Source organism: Gymnoscopelus microlampas (genome assembly GCF_963454915.1).
Source record: "Gymnoscopelus microlampas genome assembly, chromosome: 4".
Taxonomy (NCBI): Eukaryota; Metazoa; Chordata; class Actinopteri; order Myctophiformes; family Myctophidae; genus Gymnoscopelus; species Gymnoscopelus microlampas.
In genome coordinates, this window is record NC_139941.1 from 34,527,472 (window position 1) to 34,555,000 (window position 27,529).

General features: G+C 42.5%; 1 protein-coding gene across 1 annotated transcript in view; it reads left to right on the forward strand.

The window, feature by feature from the left end:
- Window positions 1–27,529, forward strand: part of zmat4a (zinc finger, matrin-type 4a) — a gene marked incomplete at its 3' end in the record, with an annotated part of 107,706 nt that overhangs the window by 63,694 nt on the left and 16,483 nt on the right. The window contains exon 4 of the mRNA XM_084055777.1: window positions 3,275–3,431. Within this exon, the coding sequence (XP_083911903.1) occupies window positions 3,275–3,431 (157 nt within the window). The remainder of the gene's footprint in view (window positions 1–3,274; window positions 3,432–27,529) is intronic.

Genomic DNA, 27,529 nt, shown 5'->3' on the forward strand with positions numbered 1-27,529 from the left:
GGATAATGGGCCGACGGACTAATGGGCTTTCAGTCTGAGTTTTTTGAAGTGGGGTTCAAAAGGGGTCAAAAATCTAAAAGGTTACGGAATAATGGGCCGTCAGACCAGTGGTATGGCATTGATGATCCATCCTTCTATGAGCCTGCTTGGTGGGACACAGCTCCCCTGCACTCCCAGTCTTTATTTCTTTTTCCTGGAGGAAATAGTAGCATCCACCTCCAACATGGCAGCTAGCTTTCCTCCCCCTGCATTCTCAGAGGGTGAATGTGTTTCTTCTGTAATTGTCATGCAGACAGAGACTTCCTGTCATCCCACCTTACATCCCATCACTTACAGTACAACCATAAACTTAAAACAGGCACAGCCAAAGAACAAGCTTCAATCTGTAAATCCCCCACATTTACATGCAGAGGAAGTAGTGTGGGGTGTTAAGATGAGCCTAGAGGCCTGCATAAGGGGAAGTAATAGTATAGTAGAGTATAGTGGTTAAAGTTTGTAAAGGTTATGGGTGAATGTATCTACAGTAATGGCAATTTAACAGACTGATGGGCTTTTTCCCTGATCTGAATCTGTGGTGGGAGAGATTAATGGTGTGATTACTGGTCATTCTAGAAGTGCCCCTTTGTATGCCTCTTAAGGTCCTCTAAAAGACATGTATTTCTTTATTATACAGTAAAACAGAAGTAGTACATCGTATAACAACTAACTTTAGATGACTTAAAAGGTAAGAGCAAGTGATGCCTCTAAATTATTCCACCTGGAAAAGGAACTAAAGTGCAGCATTACTAGTTAACAAGCGTGCAGCACATGGCACTGTGCTCTCCTCCTTCTGCGTTGTCTGAGGTAAATGTGTTTCTCCTGCAGTCGGTCTGTTATCATTCCTCATTCTATCTCCCCCACTATCATCCCTTCGAATGCACAAATGACTTTCATTTGCAACCTGCCAGCAACCAACCCATTTAGCCAACCAGTGGATTTGTGTGTGTGTGTGTGTGTGTGTGTGTGTGTGTGTGTGTGTGTGTGTGTGTGTGTGTGTGTGTGTGTGTGTGTGTGTGTGTGTGTGTGTGTGTGTGTGTGTCTCCCTTCATCTACAGACGATGTAGATCAGTGAGATTACTTGTGGGATTACAGGTGAGGCATTGTCATAGTCTGCCTTCATCCATTTAATCTGCATTTATTAGTGGGCCTACTCCAAACATGAGGACCCCTCAACCCACGCATGCACACACACATACAGTACACCCACACGCACACACCTCTCCCAAATGGAGAAACAGCATCCATTTCCCTCCACCAGGAACTGGATCATCTAACAGTTGGATGAATATGAATTTTGATTAGGCCAACTGCAAAGAGAAAATCTCCTGGTCAGGAGATTTTCTCTTTGCAGTTGGCCTAATCTGAATTTATATTGGAAGAAATGACGTCTTTCCAAGGCACATCTGTTCGCTGGCTCACACATGCCAGTAGGGTGTTTTTATCTACCTCATACACCATACATGACACCAGTAAGGTGTTTTTATCTACCTCATACACCACACATGAAACCAGTAAGGTGTTTTTATCTACCTCATACACCACACATGACACCAGTAAGGTGTTTTTATCTACCTCATACACCACACATGACACCAGTAAGGTGTTTTATCTACCTTATACAGACATGATGCTAGTAGGGTGTTTTTATCTACCTCATACACCATACATGATGCTAGTACTGTGTTTTTATCTACAGTGGTAGCCTTCATGGCTTCATCCATTGACCATAAAGTAAAAGTGTTTGACAGAGTAGCTAGCATGAATTAAATTAATACATGGTGGATACTGGCTGACCGTGTACTGAATCTTATTAGCAGTGGTTACACGGAACAAGGCTTCCCCTCAGAAAAACACAGATGTCGTGTTCAGACTTTTACACAGTGTTCTGTTCCATTATTCATTGGATGTGTTTGATTCCATCATGTTCTAAAAGCCCCACAGGCAGATGGATGGCGTGATGGACTCTTTGATGTATCATTGATAAGATCTTTTTTCCCCTTTCACTAAAACCTGTGATATGAGTGTCCTGGGTTCCACTTCAGGCTAATGCATTTAAAACACACTGTAGGTACAGACCACTGATCTATAATAAACGTAACAATATTCGTCGGTACACAACATTGATCTATAATAAACTCGGGATCGATAATGGTATAATCAGTGAACCACTGTCATTGCTGATCAATAATCTTTTAATCAAATAATTTGATTTACAGTAGGACTTTTTTACGCGGCTGCAATGGCGAAATTGAAGTGTGTGTGGGTGGGGGGGGGGGGGGGGGGGGCGGGGGGTTGACAGCCGCTACACAATCTGTGCATTTTCAGCCCTTTCATTTCAGACTCAAGCGCTTTCAGAATCATCTGAGAGTTGTGTGAGCCCACAGTTTATGTCGAGAGACTAGGGCATACCAATATGGCTGCCTAGTGGCTCCTGAGTTGTAACACCAGATTTTTTACTAAATTCTGTCCCGTTGTTTTGCACCAAAAATAGCCAAATCTACATGTTCACAAAGTGTCGCAGTCAGGTGCAAACTGGGCTCATGAGCTGTGTTACATGTCATCTCTTTCAACTAAGTTACCTCTCTCATGTTATTTAGTACTTTACAATATGTAAAAAAAAATCATGTGGCTTTCGGGGGATGCCCTATTTCTCAGGGAGTGGGAGGGTACTGTATACATCCACGTGCATACATGAATGCACCTGCACAAATATACTACACTATCAATACATTTCAATTCTTACAGAGGATATTTAGCCTGGGAAAACAAAGAGTCAGAAACCTAATTAATCAATGTGGAAAGGTTGTGTTTTTTATTACTACTAAACAGACCAGACCTAGTTTGCATCCCATGACTATTATGAACGCAGTCTCCAAGTTTCAAACACCAGAAGATGTTCACCCTAAAGACAATAATATACGGTGCACAGTGCCACGTTGTTTTCTCAGACTGTTATTTTTTTTTTAAATGGCTCTCCAAATACTTTGGCAGCCTTTAATATACCTGGGCAGCCCACCAAAGTAAAGCCTCTAAGTGTGCCAATGCTGGGAATAAAATCTGTGTGTCCTGATGGCCCTGGCAGTTAGGCAGTCCGCTGCGAGTTCAAATCTAGTTCATGAACTGTATCACATGTCATCCTGTCTCTCTTCACTGCACTGTCCAGCAAAGCAGAAACGAATGCTACAAATGGAGTCCTGTATGGAAGCATTAACCACAAGTGTGTGGTGTCTTGCAGGGCAGCGAGGAGGGCGACGTGGACAAGAACAAGTGCTGCACGCTGTGTAACATGTCCTTCACCTCGGCGGTCGTGGCTCAGTCGCACTACCAGGGCAAAATCCACGCCAAGAGAATAAAGTTGCTGCTCGGGGAACAGCCTGCCATCACAGCCAAAGGTAGATTCATTCATTGTGTGAGTTCATTATGGTTCATCCTCTCCTCCAGAGACGGTGTAGCCTCTCCATATTCAGCTCAATGTTTTAGCACTTCTCTCTTGCCCTCTGCTCTGCTTTGATGTCTCTCTTCTCCTCTACACTCCTATCCTCTGAGAGGAAGTATAGATTACATGGCTCACTTGAGTACTTAACTTTATGGTATCTAATATAACAATATTGTCAAGTCATAATTCATAAAGAAGAGGTATTTTATGCATTCCTGGAGTGTTCATTTTACTCTGAATGTAAAACTGGATCCTTAAATGAACTTATTTTACTGTGTTGGAGGGGTATTCAGCGGTGTGGTATAGATAGAATACAGAAAGTGGGTGCTTGAGAGGCTTAGCCAATAAGAGCACCGACCATGTACCTTTCAGTGTAATGTCAACCTTTTTCCTTACTTTCCTGTCATTATAAATGATCCTGTCCAAATAAATAGAATCTTTAAAAAGAGTAAAATTGTGAGAGCAGGACTAAAGTGCAGGCAACCGGAGGCAGAGAAAAGTTCAAACAATACATTTAATAAGCAAATATCTGGAGGGGCAAGTACGGAGAGTTCAATAATGGAAAGCAAATCAAAACAGGCTAACAAGTCAAAAGGAGCAGGTAACAATCCCAAATCACTCTGACTGGCAAAAGGTCAAAAACACTGGAGCAGGTAGTCGAGGTAGAGCAATTCTGAGACAGACCTCATTAACACAGGAATATACAGGATGCATATTAAATTTGGCAAGCCTCACCTTGACTCCCTGGTCAATATTCAAATTTGCTTGTTAAAATAAATGTCAGAAAATGTTCAGCTTTAAAAAAAATACATTAAAATGTAACCGAGGTAGCGGGCATCGTCAGGTACTGCTTGGCAAGGATGCTGAGTCTCTTGTAACAGTATGTGTTTCCATCAGGTGGAATGCATGGCTCATTCAGGAAAATGTATTTCACTTTGCTTTGTCTCTGCTGTGCTGCTCCTTCCCGGGTAAAGCACTGATCTTGCCAAGGAGCAATCCAGGCATTTCATTGTTCCTTCCATTTCATAGCCTTGACTACGATGGAAAAGTTTGCCCAAATGAAAAACTAATAGAAATCACTCTGCTCAAGGCCCAGTGTCAAACACACCCAATAAGAGGTTCCGATTCTACAAAATGTCTTCTAAATCCCAACAGTTTTTTGAAAAAACACATGTTGCTATGTCAGTGGTTCGCAAACTTTTCATGTCAAGGAGGACCCCAAAATGACATGTATTTGGCCGCAGACCCCCATCTCAAAATATTTTGTTCCAGGGACCCCAAGAAGCAAAGATTTGAGTTACAAACGTTCGCTTTAAAAGTATATATTCAAAGATTTGCACACATTTTCCCGATTTTTCTAAAATAGCAGATATACAAGCTCGTAGTACGGCACTCGGTGCCGCGCTATGAGCTTGTATATCTGCTATTTTTGAATAGACAAAGTGTAAAATAATGCTTTTTAGCTCAAATCAAAAAGTGACACAGATGCGTTCCAGGTCTTAATGGGTTAAGCTTGAGCTGAGGGAAAATGAGGACACATGCAACTTGTCAGCTCTCACAAAATTGAACACATTGTTTGTGGCAATTTTGGAGGTGATAAAGTTATTTTAGCTGAAACTTTACCAATCTCAGCTACAAAAAGTTGTTGTCAATCTGGAAATGAGTTAATGTTACTTGAGGACCCCCATGGAACTGTTGTCAAATCAAATTGTCAGTTCAATTTGAAAACGTGTTACCGCTTGATGGGTTGATTGCCTGTAGTTGGAATGTATTCATTCTGTTTGTCTGTGAGCAGCTTTTCTCACACGCCGCTGTACCAATCGGCATGAAACTTTGCACACACTCCATGTGTGTGCAAAGTACACAGGACAGTAGGCCATGGAAGAACCTCCGCCCCACATTTTCCAAATCTGCGTCATTTGGTGCTGTAACAGGCCGCTTCAGGTTTTGGCCTATAACTCTTGAACCGTAGGTCGTATCATCATCATAAACATAACATGATCGTTTTTGTTTTTAACAATAATGGAGCTATACCTAACCCATATTCTCTGGTTCTTTAGCTGCTCACAGATGGACGGGCACACGGACGGATAGGGGCGAAAACATTTTCTAAATGCTGTGGGTAAAATTAGCACCATGTGTGTGTTGGTCTGTGTGTGTTTCACACAGTGGGGTGATGTTATCCACCACTCTCTTGCCATCGTTCAGTTCACAGGGAACACCAGACCAGACCTGCTGATCTGACAGTGTAGCACGCCTCTTACGGTACGTTTTAACAGCGGGCGACTCTCGGGCGATCGCCGGGCGACGTCATTATATGTCTATGAGAGCCGGCAACTACTGGCGATTGGGCGAAGTGGGCGGGGGGGGGCGATGAAAGATGGATTTTCTTTATCTTTTGGCCGATGTCGCCCGCCGATCGCCCGTGAGTCGCCCGCTGTTAAAACGTACTGTCAGTGAGTAGTGTATTTTTTTTCGTTGGGGGTGGGAGGGGCATGCAGCACTGTAAACGTAACCGTGGTTGTGTCGTTTAGGCTGTTGAGCGCAGGCCAGGCCCTGAGGGGGATCTCTTTCAACGCTCTGGTTGAGCACAGAGAAGTTGATTTATTATAAAAAAACATTAAGAGCATAGTATGGTTCCTAATACATGTATCATCATAACACCCCTAGACTGGTCTGTTGTGGTTTCTAAGGCATTAGTAGGTTGTGATATTTTTTACTGCGTTCTAGCTTTTTCATCTTTGATTCTCTCTGTCTTTGTTGCATTTGGACTTTAAAGGGACTACACCATGAATTTTAACTTTTCCTTCTTTTTTGTGTGTTTTTGGTCTCCCCTGCCTCTCTTCTATCCCAAAAAATACCCCAGTTTGAACACTCAGGCTTTCACAGCATATCTGGGGTTTTCTGTAAATTGGTCTCACAACAGACCAAACTGATTTTCACCCAGACGTGACGTCACGTCTGGTAAAATCCCTCCTGTTTTTTCAGTTCCAAAAAAGAAAAGAAAAAAGAAAACATCTTTTTTTTGTACTTTTTCCACACAGAACCATGAGATAACATGCATACAAACTGGCTCAATAGCGCGCCGTGCCAAACAGGACAATGTGGTATTGCAGGTGAAAGTGCTTTATAAGCCAGAGAGAAGTTAGTTGGAATGAGTATATCTGAGGCTTGATTTAGGCTCAAACCTTTTGAAAAACGTTTGAGGGACATAAACAATATGATATTAAATATTATTATTATTTTTCAAATTCATGGTGTAGATCCTTTAACTAGGGACTTTGCCTGTTTGTGTGATAATGTTATATTATATGGATGTAATCAGTCAAATTCATTAAGTTGCTTGTCAAGACTCAAGAATCACATCACAACTAGGGACTAGGAACAGGCCTTGCCTCAAATATGAGTTGGAAAAGTCCCCACAGTGAATAAAAGAACTGTATTTTTCTCTCTGATCCTTTGCTGTCCATGGTGCTGAATGTTGCATGTCAGAGAGAAGGTCAATTACTGATTTACACATTGTGTGTAGCAGCCTGCAGAACTTTTCATTGTAGAAGGGTAAATATTTGAAACCAGAAGGGTGAGACTGCATTTGAAAGCTGAAGTTGTGTCAAGCTATTTATGCAGACCTAGTGTTTTTAAAGTAAAATGTTGTATATCGACCTATATTTGAAATATAATTAGTTATTTCTGTAGCAGTCTGTTGCTACTGAGGGTTCCTCTCAGCTTCACGGATGGACAGACAACTGGATGCAGGTTAAATTCACATTTATTGGCCTCACACAGACACTCAGTTTAGAATGAATATAAATGCTTTCAGTGCTAAAATAAAGTCAGCCCAGGCGTACTGGGAACATTGCCTGCCATGCGGATTTGGTTCAGTTGGTAAGTTGCACTTTCAGTGCTCTTCACAGTGTCTCTTCTTTGTCTCTGTCTGTGTGGGAAGACCCACACCCAGGTCCACTCAATAAACCTTGGCACTGCTCCCATGAGCCACTCCCCCATCTCCACCCACAGCAAAGCCCAAATCACACCCCACTACCATTTCTACACCGATTGTTGTGTCATTTACAAGATGGTTTGGCCACTAATGAATTTAGCCAATGCATTTTCACTCTCATGGCGTGAAACGGGTGACAGCTGGTTACGGATTTGACCATATGGCACTATTTGACGTTTCGGGTATACCCGCGATGTTGCATGCTGACGGGGGACATTATGATTTACGATTCCTGAACAGCGTTCTTGCCTCACCTTAGCTTTGCCAAGACCTTAGCTTTGCCAAGACCGAAACACAGTAACATCACTTGAAGTAGAGGGTGAGTGGAGAGGGTCCAGTCATATAGAGTAGAAGGTGTGTATAGGTAGAACTGAGGTGAGGTGGATGGAATGTGGGAGTGGCCGGAGGAGAGAGACAGAGACAAATTATGACAGAAATATGGTTACAGATTTTTAGAACCAGACCATCTGTGTGGATCTCAGTGGCATTTTAGATTTTTAGCTATAACCATTATTCTATACTTTGGCTATTCAAAAATATCAGATCTACAAGCTCGTAAGCTTGAAAAATCTTGAACATGTGCAAATCTTTGAATACATAATATTCTTTTTAAAAACATTTTTAAGTCAAATCTTTGCTTCTGGGGGTCCCTATAACAATTTTTGGTCCGCGGCCAAATACACATCATTTTGGGGGTCCTTCACATGAAAAAGTTTGAGAACCACTGATATAGCAATATATGTTTTTTCAAAAAACTTTACACCAGAGTTGTAGAATCGGACAAATTGGACACATTTTCAAGATTTTTCAAAAATAGCAGATCCACAAGCTCATAGCGTGGCACTCGGTGCCACGCTATGAGCTTGTATATCTTCTATTTTTGAATAGCCAATGAAATCTAAAATGACACACATGCGTTCCCGGATTGAATGGGTTAATCACCTATACTATTCCACTCCTATGGATGACGGTACTGGGGTAGCTATTGCAATTCACTGCAACTGCTCACCTTGAATCAATTTACAAATTGGTAGTCTTGAGGGTAATGGGAGATGACTGTTGAGGCAATCAAGTTAGAATGAAGAAATATGGCGTGCGTGAAATAATCAGATCACTCTCCTGGCCAGGCCACCTGAGACCGTGTGGTAACTGTCACGAATGAAGGCAGATGAACCTTGAGCTCTGTTTGTTTACTACAGAGGGTTAGTTGCCTCTTGATTGGCTTGTCTGGGCAGTTTATATGCAAAAGGTGGCATTCATTTTTGTCTCCGCCAGGCCGAAAGGCATGGCGAGAGAGTATGTTTTACCCCCTGTCCGTCCGTCCGTGTGTGTGTGTGTGTGTGTGTGTGTGTGTGTGTGTGTGTGTGTGTGTGTGTGTGTGTGTGTGTGTGTGTGTGTGTGTGTGTGTGTGTGTGTGTGTGTGTGTGTGTGTGTGTGTGTGTGTGTGTGTACAGCTAATGTCTGGCACCGTTGGCTTGATCGCAGCAAAACTGTGCACACACACTCCCTGGATGCCAGAGCAGAACCTCTGCCCCAAATTTTTCACTTGGGCCTTTTATAGTGCCACCAGGAGGCCGATTTGTGCAAAACACATTTTTGGACAGTACTCCTACAGATTTTGTCCAAAAATCCTGAAAATCGGTACACAGTATCTCTATAGTCATTAAACAAAATACGTCTTTCAGATGTTTCATATTCCATCCTGATTGGCTAAAATTGGCTTCCAAAGTTTGCAGGAGTGCTCAGTTTTGAACAAAATGCCTTAAATCATGAACACAGCATGCAATTTCCATGCAATTTGGCACGCACATTCCCACTAGGCCGAGGAAGAAATAAAATGAAGAAGATTTTCAAATCAGCCTCATGGTGGCGCTATAACAGGCCGATTTGCGTTTTTACCTATAACTGCACCGATCTGTGTAAAACTTTGTATGTACACTCCCTAGAGGCCAAAGAAAAACCTTTGCCCTGCATTTTTTGCATCTGCCTTTTATACTGCCACCAGGAGGCCGACTTCTGTAAAACACATTTTTGGAAATTAAGCCTTCAGATTTTATCAAAATTTCACGCAAATCGGTACACATGATCTCTATAGTCATGTGATCAAGTTTGATTTTTCATATTCCATCCTGATTGGCTAAGATTGACATCTAAAGTTTGCAGGAGTGGCCCGTTTTGAACAAAATGCCACAAATCATGAACACAGCGTCCGATTGCGGGTTACATGTCGCCTTTCCGACATGTCGCCTTTCCGACGTGAACGAACCCTATACCTAACCCTAACCGCACGCGGAAGCCACTAGTCGGAGTGGCGAGATGTCGGAATGGAAGGCGGTTACCCCGATTGCGGTGAAAATTTGCACGAACATTCGCACTACGTTGAGGAACAAATGCCACCCAATTTTAACATTGCCCTATTATAGCGCCACAAATTCACTCACCAGTGAATTTGTTTTATCTTGGGTCTTTGGTTATCTGCGATTCACTGTCATTGCCTGAAAAAGCCTTGTTTTATAGCAGTGCATAAAAACCCCTAAGGTGCAACGGGGATGGGTGATTCTATATAGATTATTAGTCTTCTAATCTTCTTGTGTACATAAAAAAAAATGTTAAACTGGGAATTGACAAGATGAAAAAACTAAACAAAAATAAATACTGAGCAATGCATATCAGTTTTACTTTAACACAGGACAGGACGCGGGGGAGGGGCCACCGCGACGGGACGCGGGATAACCCAACGTTTGCAACTACTTTCGCCTGCACACTTCACCGGGTATGGACTAGTAGTGGATATAATACAAAATAAATTGTAATATATTCAGAAATGTTACAGGTTTCCGGTCAAAAGATTAAATAGCCTAATTATCACTACTAGACCATACCCGGTGAAGGGCGCAGGCGAAAGTAGTTGCAAAGTTGGGGTTAATGCACGTCCTGTCGCGCGGTTTCTCCCCCGCGCGCGCCCCGTCGTGGCGCCCCCCTATTTTGGGGTACCAAAAGCGTGGGACAAAAAATTCCAAAAGTGAAAAAGAAAAAAGAAAAAGATTCAACATTTCTTTTTTATTTTCCTGGGTGTCCCCGGACCCCCTGGGGGCCCGCGCACCCCTGTGGAACATGGCGGACCCCTTCGGCTGTTTGTTTTAATATTATAGGAGGGTGTTGTAATGTATTTCATATAAATGTAATTTCAGTAATGCATTGAAGCTGGTATTGAGGCGGTACTAAAAGAGGCGGTACTAAAAGAGTATTTGTAGTAGTAGTTAAGTAAGTATTGTTACTCAATGTATTTACTTGAAAGTGTTTTTAATGACTTTATTAGCTTTAAAGTTTTTTTTACAGATTTTTAAGTATTTTTACTGTTTTTATCAACTTTTAGGTATTTGTAGTGTTTTTATCAACTTTTAGGTATTTGTAGTGTTTTCATCAATCTTTAAGTATTTTTACTCTTTTTTTTCAACTTTTCAGTACTTTTAAGTATTTTTACTCATGTTGAGTACTCTGAAGTATTTTTGCTCAAGGTATTTGAGTATTCTCTCCGTCCCTCTCTCTCTCTCTCTCCCCATCTCCCTATTTTCACAACGCATCGCGACGCATTGAGAGCTTGTAGATGGGCTATTTTCAATTGATTGCAACCTTTATTGTGAAGGAACGACCGGAAGTGCTAAGCTATTCAATTGCGTGTGACATAACACTGTGAGTTGCTACATCGTGACATTGTGTCACAGAAACCCACCAAAGTCCCCAAAATAACACTGTTCAACGGGCTAATTAGTTAGCATTGATGACATTGACCACACTAACGTTCATACAGGTTGTTGATAAGATGTTTAACGTAGCCGTTTGAGTGACGACAGCTGCGTTGTGTAACATTAACGTTAGCCGCATGCTAACGCTACCCGTGGCTTAGCTCCACACTGACGGCCCATTATAGGCAGCTGTTGGCTTAAACCCAACTAACGGCAACACAGTATTGGACATAAGCATTCACATACATGCTTTAGACAGTATTAGCAACAACCGGTAGTTTGTTTACATGGCGCGGGACGTCGCGGGTGGCAGCGCGCCGACATCCGTCGGGCGGCGCGGCGATGTTGGGGTAAAGGCCCCACTCCCAGGCGAGGCTTATGCTTGCGCTAGGCCGCGACTTCCGCGGGGCCGCTGCCTCGTCTCCTTCGTGTCTTGTGACATTTGTAATGGACAGAAATGTAAGTTGGGCTTGTTTGTGTGAGAATATTACCACATTGGTTCGAAATGTGTGCTTATTTCAGCGTTTAGGAGGTAACTGTGCGTGAGCTGTGTGAAGCGAGCGAGCTGCTGATTTCAATGGCGGCCGCGGCGTGTGGAATTGTAGACAGTCAGAGAGTGGGCGGGGTCTCGGTGTTGCCATGTCGGCGTACTGTAAGCGCTGTAGGGCCAATGTTGGTGGTATAGGGTTCGTATGGTTTGGCCTCGTTTTCATAGACCTCGTTGCTTGGAATTGTAGACAGTCAGAGAGTGGGCGGGGTCTCGGTGTTGCCATGTCGGCGTACTGTAAGCGCTGTAGGGCCAATGTTGGTGGTATAGGGTTCGTTTGGTTTGGCCTCGTTTTCATAGACCTCGTTGCTTGTTTCTCTCGCGAAACCTGGCAACACGACGCATGCGCAGTTTGATCGGAGACCCAGGACCCCATCCACCCACCGTCAGGTTACTAGAATTATAGTAGGATATACCGTACGTACGTGGATGAATCCTGCCTCTGTGAAAGACCTCTGTCAGAGAGTTCTGCATCTCTTGGGAGCCGTCCCCCTCCTCACTAATCCTGTGATCTCCACGGCTCATTTTCATGTGTTTCAGCAGGTTTATGGTATTGCTACAATATCCTATTGACGTTTGACACACATGAGGCACACCTGTTGCCTCATTTTCATTCAGTGGAATTAAATGGCGATCAATGCTTGACATTCTCTCTGCTATACAATTGAATTGAATTAAAATTGTCTCATAGTGGGTCTGTAGTCCTACTTAAATATTTTGTTACCCAATTAATCATCCACCATTCCAAAAAGTGACACCTTCATAAAAGTTTTGGGTTATTACACTTTCCAATAAAGGTCACTCCTACTGTTGATTCTGTTCATACTCCCTTGCAGCTTAACTCGTTAATTTAGTAGTCTTTTTTTAGCGACACCTCTCGTAGCTCCGCTACTGCACTTGTATATACTGAAGCAACGCTGAAAAAGGAATGCTGCAGGGTCCTAGTGGTGAGGATATTTTGGAATGCAACAACATTTTGTCAGAAATAAGTTCAGCAAGGGGATTTGTAATTGCTTGAATAGTGTCACTTCAATGCAGCCAGTGGCCTACCAATTCTCTAAAACAATGGTCTCAAAGTATTTGCCAATAATTCTGTTTATTTACTGTGGTTGAAGTGCTAGAAACGCTGGGTTTGGTGCTTAGGAAAAACAAAAGACAAAAAGTTTAAGATATTCATAGGACATTTAAAACTCTATTAAACTTTTTTTTAATCAGATTGACAACAAAGCTGACATGGTCTGAATTATTCTGATGCAATAAACCCCACCCATCTGGTTCTCCAGCTTGGTTGAAATAATCATAAAGAATTCATGCTTTTTCACCCATCTCTGATGAATTGTAAATAGAGTTTGTTCGCTGTAGTTTTGGACCTTGCTGTTCAATTGCACTCTAATGATATAGTGCTTGCCTTGGAAAATCCCTATGCTATTACCTAGCTTCACTCACATGTCACTGACAGATCCAACTGTTAGCTATGCCATCTGTGGCCAATGAGCCAGAAAGGAGACGGCTCCCACTTCCCATGACAGAGCTATCAATCGTCCTGACACCCAACAAATAGTACATGGCCTCACAGTACCTCCCCTCTTTAGCTGACATGAATGTACCCACCACACGCATGCACTCTTACACACACACACACACACACACACACACACACACACACACACACACGTTTGAGAAGTCAGTTGAATTGACTCCACTAGTCTGGAATAAGAATGGCCCTTAGTTCAAATGAAAAACCATGGCCCACATTTATCAATATTGCATTCAAACAATTTGTGCATAAGCCGTGCATACAATCATTTCTAAGAGTTAAGAGTATGATGTATCCACTTGTACTGATGATAGAGAATGAATAAGAACAGCTCTGAACATGAGTATGCACAGCTTCAAATGGTAGAAATAGATGGTGATGAAATGAGGACATTGAGCAATTTAGACCTATACTTCAGTCACATAAAAGGGAAGAATGAAACATTGATTGTATTGTGTTTGTAGTGACAGAGGATTTGTCATATTGTGCTTTTAGCAGGGAGCACATATTCCCCAAGTTGAAAGTGATGAGTGTCTTAAAATGATTCCCAATGATAATGCCTGTCCAAAATAATGACCTACGTCTCGCGTTGCCAGACGATTGGAGATTTCTGCCCACGGATTAGTCTGGGGACAGAAGTAGTTGGTATTTGTTTGAACAGCAGCAAGAATGCTAATAAACCTACGCGTACTGCTATGAAAACCACACATTTAATACATAACAAACTTTGTTGTTCATAACAACTTTCTAAATGTTATGTGAAAAAGAATATTGTCTAGTATGTAATGTTCATAAATGTGTGTATTCTTTGTACTGGCAGGAGGCCCATAAATTTGATGCTGGGAAGGGATTATTATTATAAGGAAGCTAGTACAAAATAGTTACATTTGGTCACATGCTCGGATTGCTCGCCAACACATGCCCTTTTCCTCTAAATCATATGGAATTTAATGTATAGGCTACATATAGGAAGGAAAATGCACAGTACATCAAAATAAAACAGAGGTGTTTTGTCATTGAAAGATTACACACTTCCAATATCCCTGTTGTAATAACTGCAAGCATTATTCGAGGCCATTCTGTTTTTATCTCACAGTGACAATCTAAAGCACCTGCATTGTGCTGTGCAGGGATCTGCCACAAATAGGAAATGTCAGGAAGATAAATCAGGGGCAGCAGGAGGCCCTGGGCTATCGATTTCTACATAAGTAACGTTAGCGGAGAGGCCGAATGCGTCCACTGATCCACTCATCTCACGGGACTCTGTTGTTTCAACTGGTTGTCAGCGGTATAGAGGCAGAAACATCCTGTACCCGCACACCCTCAAAACACATCCACGCAGAAATTACCCAGGATCGTACGGCTAACAATTCTTGTTATAGCATAACCCAAATGACTAATCATTGTCATGTTCCACAGCTGAAATGATTAGCAAACCACAATGTGTTCCAAATCTTTCCCCTTTGGAACAGTGTTTCAGTGTTTCAGTCAGTATCCAACAACCATGCAGTAAAATGGGGTTACCACTACAACGGCTTCACCTTTACGGCAGTGTGGGCCGGTACTCAAAGTGGGTCATGGGCTAAAAGCAGCTACAATAGAGGAATATTGTTATGTTGTAATACATTCCGTCCTGACTGTATAATTTGGGTTCTGGTGTGAAACCAGCTGAGATTCACTGCTTGAGGATAGAGCACGAGTTATGACTACAGGGAGTTTGAAATTCATTCAGGGACCGATTATTTATTTTCTTTTTTATATTTTTTTTCTTTCTTTCTCCAAAGCATTTAAAGGGTAATATCAGACTATGGTTGCTTTTTTTAAACTCATATAAAGTTTTTTTTTTCTTTTTACATGTAAGCTTTTAATCTGACAGCACTGATGTACCAGACCAGTCTTTTCTCGCAGGGTGTGTTTTACATATTTTTACATAGTTCACATTATGTATAACACACATAGCCTGAATAAACTAATACTGCCCATAATTTCCTTTGCCCTTTCAGTCAGGCTCTTCATGGATACCGTTCTGCTAATATGCACATATTCAGTGACCCATATACCGTTTGCCTGTTAACATGCATTTTTACTTGAATGTGTACCATACTCAACACAGTATGACTGAGTGTTAATTGGCCATTATAATTCTTTCTATACAAACATACTGTAGGATCGTGCATCTGGTCATTCCTCTAGATGGAAATTTTGTTTCCTATTTGCTCATCATTCTAAGTATGAATTGAGAGTTTCTGGCCCGTTTCTAGGAACACAATACCGCCAATGCTGTGAATGCCATTTCCTGTCAAATCTGCAGCTTTACACAAGGATGATTCTCAATGAGATGATATTGTACTCTGTAATGTTAGCCATGATGTGGCACTGAATGGGGCTTCAAACTTTAAACTACACCCAAATACTGCATCTTTAATTATTCCGCTAGGTGGGGTTCTGGGTTGCAGTCTGTGTGTCTGTCTGCGGCTAATCTGGCAAACTGTTTGGCCAATTATCATCATATTTATTGTACACGCTACCAGCTGGCCAAGGAAGCCAATTTCAAATATGTCAGTAACAATTACATATTTTTGACAAATTATAATCAAAGCAATTGTCCCTCTCTAAGCTATGGACCGGAACTAGCCAATCACAACAGGCGATGGAATGAGCATACTGATAGACTATGGCCCGGAACTAGCCAATCGTGGACACGCACGTTGTGACAGCATTGTTGCTACATTAACACAAATTAACATTAACACTTCCTCCAGTTTCCCAGGAGGAAGTTACAGAGGTATGTCAAGTGACTCCACATTGGCAAAGCCCCTGGAATGATGAGATCCATCCTGAAATGCTGAAGGCTTTGGGTGTTGAGGGTCTGTTGTCTGTGTTGTGGGTGACACGCCTCTTCAACATTGCATGGAATTCTGGGACAGTACTGGAGTGGCAGACCCGATCCAAATCTCACTGGGTCGGTTCGCAGTCAAGTGTACAGTGCATCTCCAAATCTGAGGCCATGGTTCTCAGCAGGAAACTTGTGGATTGCCCACTCCAGGTGTAGCAGGAACGGTGCTGCGTTCCCTGTACCGCACTGTTTTGACAGAAAAAAGAGCTGAGCCAGAAGTCAAAGCTCTTGATCTACCGGTCAAACTTTGTTCCTACTCCTATATTCATGAAATGTGGGTCATGACTGAAATAAGATCGCGGATACGTGGCGAAAATGAGTTTTCCCAGGTTAAGAAGCTTGGAGAAGAGCCAATATTCTTTCACATGAAAACGAGCCTGTTGAGGTAGTTCCATGTAATATGGATGCATCTTGGATAGCTCCCCAGGGAGGTATTCCAGCCACGGCCAGCTGGCAAGAGACATCGGACCAAATAGATAGGGGGATTATATCTCCACGCCTCGGGATCCCCCAGTTAAAGTTGGCTAACGTGACCTGACTCTGGATAAGCAGTAGAAGATCGATGGATGTTTCTGATGGAGAACAGTTCATGCTTGTTGCAGAACATTCCTGCCTCTTACACATACTGTACAGTGCATACTGACACAGATGGAGAGAGAGAGAGAGAGAGAGAGAGAGAGAGAGAGAGAGAGAGAGAGAGAGAGAGAGAGAGAGAGAGAGAGTCAGTGAGTGTGAGAGAGTCACACGCAAGTAACATTATGCCACAAAACCACAACTTCTATTGTGTCATTTCCGCTGTCCTAGCAGCACATATTCTGTTTTTAACATATTATCCAACATAATGTATCCAAGTAAAACTTCCTATTGGGAAACTTGTGTAGACCATTATATCGAACAGACACCCAGGGCCGCTTCTCCCTACACGCACACTACGCAGGTTGCGTGGGGCCCCGCCTACCCGCCGATCAAAGAGGCCCCCTCTCCGCCCCCTCCCTTCAGCAGAAAATAACGTGCATTACTGCGTTCACATCCGCGCAGGCTGCCCAGCACACTAAAACCGAAATAAAGTAACAAAAAAAGTAACTTTATCCGCGGGAAACCCGGAAAAAATCGCGCGGGCGAGGGACGCATGCACGCGCGCGCAGTCCCGTATCATGCGTAGAGCCCCCGTGGAGTCTAAAGCGGCACTGCAGACACCACATCAAAACACTATGTTTGAATATTTTTTACAATTTGTCTTAAAGAGAGACAGCCAGAAGACGACGCACATTTTGTCGTTACTGTGTCAGAAGTGTTAGTGTTCTTCTCCAATGAGCGTACGTTTCTAGTTGTAGAATAATATATAGAAGTTATTGGGATTACCACCAGCCTTTCTCAATCTGTACATCAATGTTACGGTAGGAATGGACAAGGTTCTTTTTTGTTTGTTTGTACCAAGACACGTTTTCAATGGTGGATGTATAAAAGTAACAAATTGCGTACTTTTACACTACATATATCATCAAGACAGGGACCTAGAGTCCTAGACTCTCATTCTCTCTTCTGGCTCCCAAGCTGTGGAATGACTCCCCTCCCCTCCGTCATCTTGCTCTGCAGTCTGAAAACTCACTTCTTCACCTTCCCTTCACCTTACCCCCTAGTACTCCTTATTTCTTACTTGTTAGATATATGCTTGTTGGGTTTTACAGATATACACTATATACTGTATATTCCACAGTCCATATACTCTATGTATGACAGCTGAAAATCTATGCAGCTGGATATAAAATAGACGCAAACACAGACTTTGGCCAGTCAGTGTGAAAATCAGTGGCTAACAAACAGACAGTGGGTAAAAAGCATATCCCTGTTCAATTATTTTGGATGGAGATAACAAGGTGTTAAAATTGTATGCCTGTATTTTTTTTTTAGCCACATATTACTTTCTTTATGGTTATTAACACCTCCTCTCCCATATCCCATCCAGCTGCATTTAGCCTATATACCAGGCCAACAAAGCAGGTAATAGTATACTGTGTTTCCGCTCATGAACTGATCGCATGACTGCCGTTATGAGATCTGGCATGTCTGCTGTCTCCTTGACTTGATGATGATAAAGCAGGGCCATCAGGCTTGGATGATTCATCATGTGCTGATGATTTTCAAAAAGAAAATCCTCTCACATAAATGCCAAAGAAATTGTAATGCCTCAGAACTAATCCCCTCTGTAACGTGAGTTTTGGTGACTTCATGTTCTTCAAGTCTGCTACAATTCCTCATCCAAAAGTTTACAACAAAATGACATTCTCTCTCTCTGCCCTACAAAAGGAAAGAAAAATGACTTTTATGCCCTGTCCTCCGAAAGTTGGTATTACAGTGAGGAGTGCACATCAAAACTTTAGTGGTATAGTTATCCAAAGGCAATGGGAGAGATTTCGCCCCTGTGTATCTTGGTCTGTGAGCCTATCTGGGGCTAATGTCGCGAACCGCTGGAATGATCAGCGCCACATTTCTTGTGCATGCTGCCAGTAGACCAAGGAAGTAATTCCACACATTTAGTTTTTTCATATATTGTCTATATTGGTTTGAAACATTGAACTTTATAATTTATAATGGAAGTCAATGATGGCCGGCTCAGGCTCAAACCACGCTCAATTATGAAGTCATACGTCATAGATACAGTAGGTGACTGACATCATAGGCTGGCAAACCAGCCTAGTGGAGACAGATATACGTACAGTATGCGCTCCACTGAGCACATACTGTAAATTATTGTTACTAGTCCATACCCGGTTAAGTGTAGCCTCATGTAGCCAGACAATATCACACGACACACTGCGTGGATAATAGTCTGGTCCCTATCAACGGTTGATTTTCTTCCAAGGGGCGGTTACAAAAAGATCCAAACGGACTCTATTGGTTAGACCTAAACCAATCAGAGCAGTGCTTCCTTGAACGAACCAATCAGAGCAGTCCTTGTACGTCATTGCTACAAATAAGGTGATAAGCCCGCCCACATTTGGATACTGGGCCCTGGTTGGTTCCGCACAACTGCGGAGGGAGAGAATTGAAATCTCTATGGAGGGGGGCCAGACCTAATCTGCCGAGGGCTAAAGTGCATGCAATTTTGCAAAGGCAGATTCGTCTGGAACCAGGCTAGGTTAAGTGCGCAGGCGAACGTGGGGTTATCCCGCGTCCCGTCCCGTCGCGGTGTCCCCCCCCCCGCATTCATCCCTTAGCTCGCTGGGCAGCCGTAACCATGGCGACATACTTTTACACAAAAACGCTAATAAACAGCTGAGATTTGGGGAAATCGTAAAACTGTCTCCGCTGTTCCGTGCACATGGTAATGGTCAATGGCTGTGTGCAAATTCAGATCGATTGCTCCAGCCACTGAGGAGAACCGGGCAGAAGAGATTTTGGCCTCACCACCCTCACAGAGCTTTGTGGAATTATAGGAGGATGACATTTGATATTTAAATTGTGCTGTTTCTCTTTGTGTGGAGAACGAAACACCCTTTGAGTGATATCAGTATATGCCTTATTTACACAGGTGCATTGCTATATTTAAGCAATATTACACGAGAGGGTGTGCTTTACCGTCATTATTGGCACGCCAGTGATGCGGTCAGGAACGAGGCGAAGCCGAGTTCCGCGAGCATCACTGAAGTGCCAATAATGTAGGTAAAGCACACCCTCGAGTGTAATATTGCGATTATACAACAGTTACCAACAAAACACATCCAAATGTATTCATATTGTGGGGCAATTCATAATAAAAATGTTTCGCTATTATCCGTTTCCCTGTAAAGAGAAGAGTTTATTTGACTGAGACATTAAATAGTCCCTGTAGCAGCGCTTTGAGGCACCGTCTCATCAACACAGCTGAGCTATCAATGCTTGCACAGTGGAATGAATTCCAGTAGGCTATATGCTCCGTCGTACGACCGTGTCACGTGGCCAAAATAACTGATCTACAAGCTGACAACGCCTCGCGATGGCGACGTGTTGTGAACTTGTAGATCGGCTATTTTCGCCGTGCGATACCTGGCGACGCGTTGTGAACTTGTAGATCGGCTCTTTTCGCCGTGCTGTTTGTTTTCGTCTGTTTGTTTTCCCACCGTGGGACAGCGTGACCTCACAGCACAGCTGTGCCTTATATGGTCTAATCAGGTGCGGACTGCAGTGCGGAGTGATTTATTAATGTGATTTGGCCCGTGCTATCATGCTGGTTTGAAGCACGGCTAGATAGCTATTTCAACCAATCAGATTGCTTGGTCGGAACTACCTGTTGTATAATATTCCTTTGATGCCATATCTGCCTGTTAGACCTCAGCGCAGGTCTTCTGCGCTGAGTTTTGAACTGTACCTGCTGGGTCATCATCTATGAGACTGGAATGTGCAAGACTCTGGGTAGCAGTGTAGTTGTCCTGCAATTATGAGAATTTGATGAATGGGGGGTTGGGTACCTCTCATAAGCATAAAACAGGTTCGCAAGATTGTTTTTTCTTGCAGCAGGAATATTAAAACAGCGTGTGATTACACTTGAATTGTGTGTGTGTGTGTGTGTGTGTGTGTGTGTGTGTGTGTGTGTGTGTGTGTGTGTGTGTGTGTGTGTGTGTGTGTGTGTGTGTGTGTGTGTGTGTGTGTGTGTGTGCGCGCGCGCGCGTACGTGCATTGCATGCGCACGTGCGTGTCTGATGAATCTCCACTATGTATTGCAGTAGCATTGCTCTCAAGACAACTTAAAAAGCTTACACAAAGCATTATCAACAGGCTTTATCAACTGACTACTTGTAATTCTTCCCAGTTATTGTTCTGAACACTTCTGAGATTTTTCTTTTTGCTAAGATGGAAACCATTATGTAACCAACCATGCACAGCTCCCAAGTGCCTCACGCATACCCCTGTTGTACAATAATAACATTTATACCATACCTTCATGGGGATTGGGTCGGAAATAGTAGACCTAGACAGAGTTGTTGGCTCACACAATTTTCAACAGTCTATCCACGTCGGAAGCACTAAAAATGCGTATGAAATAAAGCGTCTGTCCTGCCCCCAACCCCCACTTCAGCTTTGCAGTCAGACAGAGCATCAATGATTAGGAATAAGAAGAGATGTGCAATCTTTCTTCTTGCAGCAGACGATAAATAGAAAAGTGAACTTTGAGTTATCTCTTTGCTGCTAGTTTTTACATTAATTATTCATTGAACATTTTATACAATTGCAAGCAATAGGCCAGATAAAATAACAAGGCTGCTGGCTATATTACTAGCTTGGAATCACTAACAAATATTAGTGTTTGAGGTTTGTTTTGACAAAAACAAAAAAAAGTGTTTTCTGTTATTACATTTGGGGTAATGACACAGATCCATTCTAATGCATTCTTAATTATACGGCAGGGGACAACAGGGTAAAATGAACACTTTGCCTATTACAGTAAAATACAAATTCTACTCTTCTAGTCTCGCATAGCCAGCCAACCAGGGGTCATCACCATGCTGGGCTGGGTTGGACATTTTCATCAAACTTTATTTTTGCCACGACCAATAATATTACCAGAAACTAATAGGCCTAACCCTAAATGTATACTCCTAATGTGCCATAGTGCCCATGCGCTACACATTTTGCAATGATGGTATTTCTCAGTGGTATATAAAGTAGTTGAGTAAAAGTGTTATTTGAAAGTGATTCACATTTTAGGGTCGGCTGCTGGGCTACTAGAATTCCAAGTAGCTTGTGGCTTGATTCACTATTTTCAGATGTAGCTTTCAAATAGTTCAGCTACAGTTCAGTCGCAACATTTTCAGTGGCACATGAACATAAAAGAGTACAACAGATGAATTTTGAGTGCATTTCATCCATCACATCAAAGGCAGAATTTTCTGTTTGAGGTGGTGTCCACCAAAGAAATAATTCTCCATCTACATCCACTTGAGTCTTTTACAGTATATATAGTATGCCACAATATAGTATGGTGCATTTGTTCTAATGGTTGAAAGAACAAACGCCCATAAAAGCCTGTGCCCTTATCAGCCAGAAACTCAATCATAAACAACAAACAAAAAGTCTCTTTCATATGAACATGGAAACCCTTTGCCAGCCTGCCTCCACCACTTTTCTTACAATTATCTATTTTCTCAATATCAAAATCAAAGCCTGTTTATTATAAAGGATTGGCACATAATTTATCCTATCAAATATCCATGCATAAATGCGTTATGAAACAGGCACTACACCATAATTGGTGTGTCCTATATAGCACAAAACAATGGACAGCAGGCAACTTGATGAGAGTGCCAGTTGTACTCATGAGAATATGCTAAGAACAGTCTGGTAAATCCAATATCATGATGAGAGACTTGCAATTACAGTATATTCAGATTTTATTTGAGGTGTGACAGTGATAATGTAGTTGAGTAAAATAATAATGTTCTTATTTTAAATGTATTGAAATAAAAGTGAAAGTTGTGATGAATATATATACTCAAGTACAGGTCCTCCCAAAAAATACTTAAGTATTGTAATAAAGTACGTGTACTTATTTACTTTTATTACCTGGTATCTCTGCATTAATTAAATCAGTGTCTTAACCTATTCTGAAGAAAACCTGGAGACCTGGAGTCCTGATGTCACTCCCGCTACTATCAATGCAGCATGGTCCAAGTCTATTCACTGTATACTGCTCTATTCTCTGTACTGTTCTATTCTCTGCACTGTATGTGATTACTTTGCTTATTGTAAGTCGCTCTGGATAAGAGTGTCTGAAGAGTGGCTAAATTGAAATTGTACATTGCACTGGCTGTATACAGGCATCAATGCAGTGTGGTACAGAACAGTCTATGCTTTCCTCACATATTACATGAACAAAATAAGAACATAATAAAAAATGGTCTTGCCACGGACACATTTGTCCATGTACTGTACGGACACATTGATGAGCCCTGCAGACAACTATTCCACTATCTCTGTCTGAATGCTACATAGTGTTTGGCACCTGCGTAGGCTGGATTACAATTTTGACTGGGCCAGGCCGGGAAAAAAAAAAGATTCATTCATTAAACGACCATAAAACAACAGTAACAACACTCTCTCCCAGCCTTTTACTACAGTAGCACCATAACACTGTGTTGATAATCTACATGGTTCCGTGTCAATTTGTGACGTCACTTGTAGCAAGTGAGCGCACGCACACACCCACTGACACTCAACTAGTTGCCTCTAGTTGAGTCACCTCTGTAATTTAATTCATGAATCCCAGGACCATAATCCATTCTCCTTTGGACTGCTTCAGGACATCTGACAGTAGCATATGCCTCCTACAGACTACAGTACGTAACAGGTTATACATGGCTATTGATATGCATTGCAGCTTTTGTAGCTTGGTAAAAGGTGCGAATGGGGCAGCCAATGTATCCATTGTTGTTGGAGGAGTAGAATTTTCTTTTTCTCGCCTTCGTCTTTCAGCAGCTAGACTGGGCCAGAGCTCCATTGCCTGGGCCATGGCCCGAGTGGCCCAACAGACGCTACGCTTCTGGTGTCTGGAACTACACCTCCCGAAAGCTGAGAAAGGAAGCTGTTTGTCTGTTTGTCATTTCCGTTCACAAAAATATATTAAAAAATTATCTTTACATTTAATTTTTTAATTTCCATTTCTGATAAGCTATATAGGCTTTGATTATTTTGATTTAGAGGATACATTTGCACAACTGTAACGATGAAACGGAAGGGAGGAGGAGGCATCACATCTGCTTTACCCCTGGATAATTTTCTGAGCTTCCGTGCTCCAGACTGTATGACTGAAGCATTTGAAAAATGTGGGAGGCAACAATCTGGCTTGCAATACTAATTCTGCTCTAACAAAGTGCTAATTCATCTGGTCTATTATCTATTCTATTTATCCGTATTAAAATGTTTTAGCTACTTTTTTGACAGGTATATCATATATCAATTTGTTAATGAAATAATGAAATGTGAATAACAATGTAAGGCCACTGAACCTTTGCTACCTCAGAATCACTGTATTTCCGTGTACTTACATAAGGAAACCCTTATATGTATGACGTGCAATTCATCTAAAAGTTACCAGCACAGCACAAGCACATATACAGTAGGTAAAGTGCCGTGGTGCAATCCTTCAAAAAAAAAGTTACCAGCACAGTTTAGTAAAGTGCTGTAGTGCATTTCAAAAGTGCAATTACATTTTTCCAGTCAAGTACAGGCCAATTAGTTTAGGTCAGTTCGTTGGGGGGGGGGGGGGTGGCAGAGGGTGCAGTTCATTTACAATCCTCATTTAACTCGGGAAGAAGCTGTTCCGCATCCAGCTCGTTCTGGCCTTAATGCTCCTGTACCTCTTCCCCATGGGTAGGAGGGCACAAAACAGACCATGGGAAGGGTGATGGGGGTCCGTTATGATGCTGGTGGATCTTGGTTCTGTAGCCTATAGATCTCCAACAAGGAGGGAACAGAGGCTCCGATGATCCTTCCAGCTGTCTTCACCACCCGGTTCAGCAGATGTCTCTCTTGTGCTTTGCAGCTGCCGAACCAGGAAGTGAAACCGTAGGTTAGGAGGGACTCAATGGTGCATAGAAGGTGGTGAGGAGAAGAGTAGGAAGGCCTGCCTTTTTGAGCCTTCGGAGGGGATGTAGCCTCTGCTGGGCCTTCTTAATGATGGCTGTGGTGTTAGCGGTGGTGGTCAGGTCGTCTGCCAGATGAACTCCCAGTAACTTGATGGTATTAACCGTTTCCACAGGGGTGCCATCGATGGTCAGCGGTGTGTGGTGGCGGTTGCTGGCTCTCCTGAAGTCGATCACCATCTCTTTTGTTTTGCACACATTCAGGGAGAGATTATGCGAACTGCACCATGACGTCAATAGTTCCACCTCCTTCCTGTAAGCAGACTCATCATTCTTGAGTCCCACCACGTTTGTGTCATCAGCGAACTTGAGGATATGGTTACTGCCAAATTTGGCAGTGCAGCAGTGGGGTCAACAGACTGAACAGCAGGGGGCTCAGGACACAGCCCTGGGGCGATCCTGTGCTCACTGAGATGGTTCTCGATGTTTGGCTGTCGACTTTGACTCTCTGTTGCCTCTGAGACAGGAAGTTGAGGATCCAGGTGCAGGTGCCATAGTCCACATTCAGCAACCTCAGCTTTTCCACCAACTGTTGTGGAATTACGGTGTTGAATGCCGAGCTGAAGCCGATGAAGAGGAGCCTGACGTAGGTGTTCTCTTTCTCGAGATGGGACAAAGTGAGATGGAGTGCAGTGTAGTTGAGACAGCGTCGTCTGTGGAGCAATTGGCTCTATATAGAAACTGTAGTGGATCCAGTTTTGCAGGGAAGCTGCCCTTGATGCGCTGCAAGACAAGAAATCCCCCGCCACCACAAAAAAAGCATCGGGAAGTGCCGTCTGCTGCTCGTAGATTTTATTTTAAAGTTGACTCATATAGCTTCCTTCACATTAGCCTCTGGTGGTAGATAGTCTGCTACAATGACGACCGGTGACAGCTCCCGTGGCAAGTAAAACGGTCAGCATTTGACAGCCATAAGCTCTATGTGTGGTGAGCAGTGTGTAGATACCACCCTGGCATCTTGACACAACGAGTTGTTTACACAAACAGCCAGACCACCTCCTACAAGCCCACCAGCTGAGGCTAGTACTCTGTCTGGCCTGTGTAGTGTTAGCCCCTCCAGTGGAATTGCAGATGGTACTGATATTGTCTGGTCCATGGATCTTTGTCATATAACATCAACTATAACATAAAAAAAAATCTGAATGAGTCATAGAGAAATTGATGCATTGGTAGTGAAGCAGGTGGGCGCGCATTAGGTGCAGCTGGAGCTGGTCATGGATGAAGTTGGACTTGAACATTCATAGTTTTGTTGCGAACAGCTGGCATCAGAGTCATTTTAAGTAAGTCATCAGCATTTATTAGCTTATCTAAATAATTAACATGGTTAGATACCATTCCTGTGGAGGATACCTTGTTGTGGGTCTGTGTTTATACAGTATCTGCTCAAGCATCTTGTCCTACCCAGTTTGCATGCCTGCCAGGTCGGACCTGAACCATGCCAGGAACAATTACGCCTATCATGGAGAGCCATCTGAACCCTACATAGGATACTTGGTATCCCTTATTTATTGAGGTGTCTCCTTTATTTTTGGCAATGTGGTGTGTACCATGACACTTTCATTTAGCTATTGTTAAACAAAAGTGAGCAAAATAAATTAATCAAGCCAGTTGCAGTGACCTAACATAATTAAAGTGGTGGCTGTTAGCCATTAGTCTCTTCTTTTAAACGCTGGAAGGTTGAACTTTACACTGACACAAAATGTCTAATGATAATAATTTGCTTTTGTGAAAAAGATCTGGGTGAGCTCGGGGTTTCGTGTGAGCACTGTAAATGTCACAGTGGCAATTAAAAATGTCAGCAAGGTGGCCTTTCTGAATTATTTAGTGCATGGTTGGCAGAAAAAAACTATTTCAGAAAAAAAGTGAATACGGTTAGCGCAATTCAGACATGGCTATAATGACTTTGTGGATGCTACTAAAACACAAGTAGGGTTAGCGTAGCTTAATTATTTATCCTACATTTTTCTGATTATTGCAATTAAAAATACAATAGGATGCCCTCAGTGCTTGGCCCCTAACTAAATAATACATGTGAAAACCATTTAAAGACATTCAAAACTGCACAATGTTAGATATCAAATACCCGATGGAACTTTCCCTTTCACACTACACTAGTTCTGCAGTGTTGACTGTTGTTCCAGAGGTTAGAAGAAATAGCAGCTCGAGTGGGATCTTGGTTGCGATTTGAAAACAAAAATTACTTGCGCTGAAGTACATTGAGTACTACTAAATATTGTTCCCCTATCACCTGCACCCTATAACAATCACCAATAAAACCATTTAAAAAATAATGTATCCAATGGGTTCATCATCTTTCTTGGTTAAATAAAGGTACGAACACGTGGGAAGATGTTTGTGCATGAATGAACACAGACTTGCGATATCATATAACCATCTACTGTGTATGGCATTTCTTAAGGCTGGGGAGAGAGAACAACTGTTCATTCAGCAGTTGTTCAGCAAGCATGCAGTAAAAAGTGCAACTTTGACAACGGATGCATAGCCTATATGTACTGTGCAAACCCTACTGTTCCAATGTCAATTTCTGAATCACTTAATGAGCTGCAGATATGCTTTGCTAGAAGATTAAAATGCTGACAATTCACTTCGCCTACAGTGCACCTCCCCAACATCATGTGCCGTTTGCTGAGAAATGTTGCCATGTTCAGTTGCACATAATGGGATGTGAAGTAAATGTGGACCGGTTCCT